Consider the following 4,223-nt stretch of genomic DNA (forward strand, 5'->3'; position numbering starts at 1 on the left):
TGTCTTTATGTACACTTTTATTGTCAGCACTCCACCGCTGGCGGTCAGGCAGGATTGACGGGGCCAGATTACTTCTTGGTCGTCTCCTCCTCCTTGGACAAGTTCTTGATGATCTCCTCCTTCTTGGCCTGGAGACGCTCCTCTCTGCGCTTGCGGGCCTCCTTTGTCTTGGAGCGACGAGCCTCGGCCTGATCGCTGCAGGATGGACAGAGATGCAGGAGTTCACACGGTGTGTAAACCTCTAATACACCCTTCAGCATCATCTGATGAAAACCTGCTTAATTCTAAAGCAGTGAACTGGTTTAATATCTGGATTTGACTGTTTCAGACTAAACTGACAAAGCCCATATGCCACCTGCTGCACATCAACACTGCAGAGGATCTAAATACGACTGTTGATGTGAATTTAAGGCTTTTTCGGCCTTTCTGTGAACCTCAACAAAACCGAACTGAAGACTTACGCCAGGAGCTTCTTGCGAGCCTTGTCTGCCTTCAGCTTGTGAATGTGCTCCATAAGGATGCGCTTATTCTTGAACACGTTACCCTTGGCCCTCAGGTAGAGGCTGTGGTACCTGGGGGACAGCAGAGGGGGAGAGGCATTAAAATAATACCAAATACATCAGTAAATCAGAGGCTGTGTGTCTGGAGCTTGTGTTACGATTTACAAACATCTTCAGAGGTTTAGCTGGTGTAAAATAAGCCCACAACCAGTTCAATAAACTGCACACCAATCAGAAAGCAGGTAGAAAAGCAATCTAAAAACCATCCAGACCACCGAAAACAATCTCACATCACATCAGTAAGAGCACAAACAACCAGCACAGATGCCCTGAACCTACATGTGCCTGTCAATCTTCTTGGACTCCCTGTAGCGACGCAGCAGACGACGCAGGATCCTCATGCGGCGCATCCAGGACAACTTCTCGGGCATACGGGCGTTGGCGGTACCCTTTCTCTTACCTGGGAAAAGGAAGTAAGACACAGTGTCCTCCATCATCCAGGTAGTAAATGTCAAAATAAATGCAATTAGTCCACAAACTGGCTATTAAATACTTGAATATCAGGTCAATTCCTTTCCTCTAAGATGGCAAACGCGACCCTTTAAACTCACCGACTCCCATGTGTCTTCCCTTGCGGCGTGCCAGTGTGTTCTTGCGGCAGCGGGCCCGGGAGTGGACCGTAACAGGTTTGCGAATGATAAGACCATCCTTCACCAGTTTACGGATCTGCTGGCCTGCAGACAGACGGAAACAAGTCAGCAACGCGGTTACACTGATTCACCAGCCTGAGAAAAAGTGTGCCCTCATATTTATTTCGTTTAAGCTGCAGTGTGGACATGATTACAGGACGGCAGCTCAGGATAATTTACGATCAGGAGGATTATTATAAAGATGGGTAGCATGTTCTTTGTTCTGCAGACTGTGGGATTGTCTGGTCTTTACTACAGTCTGCATTACATCATATTTAAAAACAGTGAGCTGGTCTCATAAATAGATAATCAAACTTCATCAGTCAACAGGTTTCTTCTCAGCATCATTAGCAGCTGCATCATTGCCTCAGTAAATGGTAAAAATGTAAAGCCGACTAAGCAACTACAGGCTGACTGTTTTGTTCGACTTACGAGAGTTGGCGTTGGCGATCTCATTGGTCTCGTTAGGATCCAGCCAAACCTTCTTCTTGCCGCAGCGCAGGACGCTGGAGGCCAGCCTCTTCTGGAGCCTGAGCATGCTGCGGGACAGACACAAGTCAAGTTAAATTTAAATGCCAAAAATTTAAATGTTTACTCCTACGACAGTGACAGTTTATGCCACAAAACTGCCACGTTTCATAAAGAACCCAAAGCTTTGTCACGCTGTTTCTGCTGCTAACTAGCTGTTAGCCGCACAGCTAACATTACACTACCAGCCCGGTTGACAACATGGCCTCTTCGTCTGCTACATCGTGTTACTCACAGCCACGTAAAAATATGGGTTTTTGATTTTAGAATGAGGTATAAACTTTGCGTATCGTTGAATAAGACACTCAAGAGTGTCCCAGAAGTGATATGGGGTCAACGTATGTGCATTTTAACAGTTAAATGAGGACTTTTACTGTGCCATTAACAGCGATCCTACCTCATGGCTGCTACTTCAATAGGAAAAGGAAGGCTGGAGGGACGGATTGGAAGCTACCATTATAGAGGAGAATCCATCTCTGAACACGAAACTGCTCGGTGTTAGCTCAGACCACATCCGACATTATCAATACCTCACACGTGTCCCAGTGCTGAAACTATGATTATTCAAAGATCGAACTGGCAGAAATTGGTACACAAAATAAATCTTGGGCTTATTTTAAAAGTTTATATCACTGAACACCTCCTCATAAAATAATGGTACTGACCAGTGTTTCTGCAATGCATTATGGGTGATGTAACAGTTGGCTGCATTCTGCTATTTTGACACTTGGTGGCGGTGTTGAGACCAGAAACGCTACTGATACCAGAAGACAATAGCATTACGTTTTTAAGAATATTCACATTAATTTTAATACCTTGCATTTGTACACCGATGGCAAGAATGTCAAATTATAATCTACAAGATTTGAATTTATCAATTTTCTGCATAATCCTTAATGTGGAGCCTTCAAAACGTCCAATTCAGCCTCCTTTACTCCCTACAAAAAGGTGTCCTCTTATTTTGAATAAGAGGATTCAAATTTAAATGGAAAGTAAAAATACCATAGTGTAAATATGTTTTAAACAACTACTAAATGACAGCAATAGAGTATTAATGTTACTTTTGTGTGCTCACATTCTTAAATCGGTAGCCTGGTTAGATAAAGTTATCATTTTCTAATATTCTGCCTAATCCACTGATCTAATCACATAATTTGTTCTGCTGTCTCTAACAAGAACAGACCAAAGTATCTTCACACAGTCTAAACTATAGGTGGTGCACTGTGACATGCAGCCTTTCAGGATGTGAAAGACAGTCATAATAGATCATTAACAAAATAAAGTGAACAATAACAATGTGATATGCAGCTTCAGGAAAGTCAAACAATGACCAGTGATAACATATTGAGAGATTAGAAAAATGTAATTTTAGGCTTTCGAGTGGCTTCTATTATAAACAGAGTGACTGCAGAAAGTGGTTTAGTGAGTGGCCACTTATGAGCGCACTTGTAAAAATAGCTCACTGGTACATTACCATCTGACCAGTTGCGGTTTGCTTCCCTGGCTCTCCAGCAGCAGCCCATCACTGTGGCAACGCTGCACGCTCACAGTGTGGGTGCATGAGGGGCACTTGTGTGACTTCTTCACCTCAGGTAACCCAGAATACCAACTGAAATCATCATCTCCGGATGAAGTGTAACCCAAAGTACCCGATCACCACCTACCACAGCTTCGAGAGGCCCGGCTGTCCTCTCTGCAGAAGAGCGAGCCGTCCAGCAAGTGAACAAAAGCCTTTAAAGCTGGAGGACGTTGGACTGTGTTCAGCGACTGTAAACCCAGGAGGAGGGTCACTGATACATGAGAACATGATGTTTACATGCTAGAGTATCCTAGCTTCCATGAGAGCACTCCAGCTAGCATATCCAGGGTTATCAAAAGCACAATATGATGTTAACATGCAGCACCTGAGAGCAAACATGGAGAGCCAATGAACATGCAGGAGAAACTGTAGCATCACCTCAGACAAACAGACACAAACTGCACCGCAGTCTGAGTGTTTGCTGTGCAGGCAGAAGAAAAAAGTCCCTCCTCAACAGATTTTTAACATTCCTCATTTGCAATGCAGCAGCTGATTAGCACCGTCAGGGTATGGTGCCCCGAAACTGATTCTTTTGTCAATTTGGACCGAATCTTCAAATTGGTGAGTGAACGAAGGTGTGGGGAAGGTTCGTTAGAGCGAAATATCTTTGAAGTTTTCTCTAATTACTGCTGAATCCACTGATGTGTGCTTAATAAATCCTCACTGTGCACACTTTCATCTTTACGCGCTGCAGTTAATCTTTTATGTCATATACAGATTGTTTAGCATATTTTTAAGAATTAATAAGAACTCTGTAAACTTGTCTTGTTAGGGAATTATACTTTAATAAAGGCATTTTTTGTTAGTTAAAATATTGGTTTCCTCGAACTTGTTCACTCCCTTAATTGTGTCAATTAATGGTATCAAAGTCACTGAAAGCATCACTGAGCCTGCAGAGGTCTTTAAGGATATTTTGATATCAATTTT

General features: G+C 43.1%; 1 protein-coding gene across 1 annotated transcript; it reads right to left on the reverse strand.

Moving 5' to 3' along the window:
- rpl19 (ribosomal protein L19) lies at window positions 1–2,137 on the reverse strand. The gene is made up of 6 exons (XM_070981074.1): window positions 2,115–2,137; window positions 1,622–1,728; window positions 1,112–1,234; window positions 840–960; window positions 462–572; window positions 1–195 (listed from the first exon to the last, which is right to left on the reverse strand). Exons 1-6 carry the CDS (start codon window positions 2,117–2,119, stop codon window positions 69–71), a joined length of 594 nt encoding a protein of 197 aa, XP_070837175.1. The 5' UTR covers window positions 2,120–2,137; the 3' UTR covers window positions 1–68.
- Between the last annotated feature and the right edge of the window lie 2,086 nt (window positions 2,138–4,223).

Source organism: Chaetodon trifascialis, chromosome 15, assembly GCF_039877785.1.
Source record: "Chaetodon trifascialis isolate fChaTrf1 chromosome 15, fChaTrf1.hap1, whole genome shotgun sequence".
In the NCBI taxonomy this organism is placed as follows: Eukaryota; Metazoa; Chordata; class Actinopteri; order Chaetodontiformes; family Chaetodontidae; genus Chaetodon; species Chaetodon trifascialis.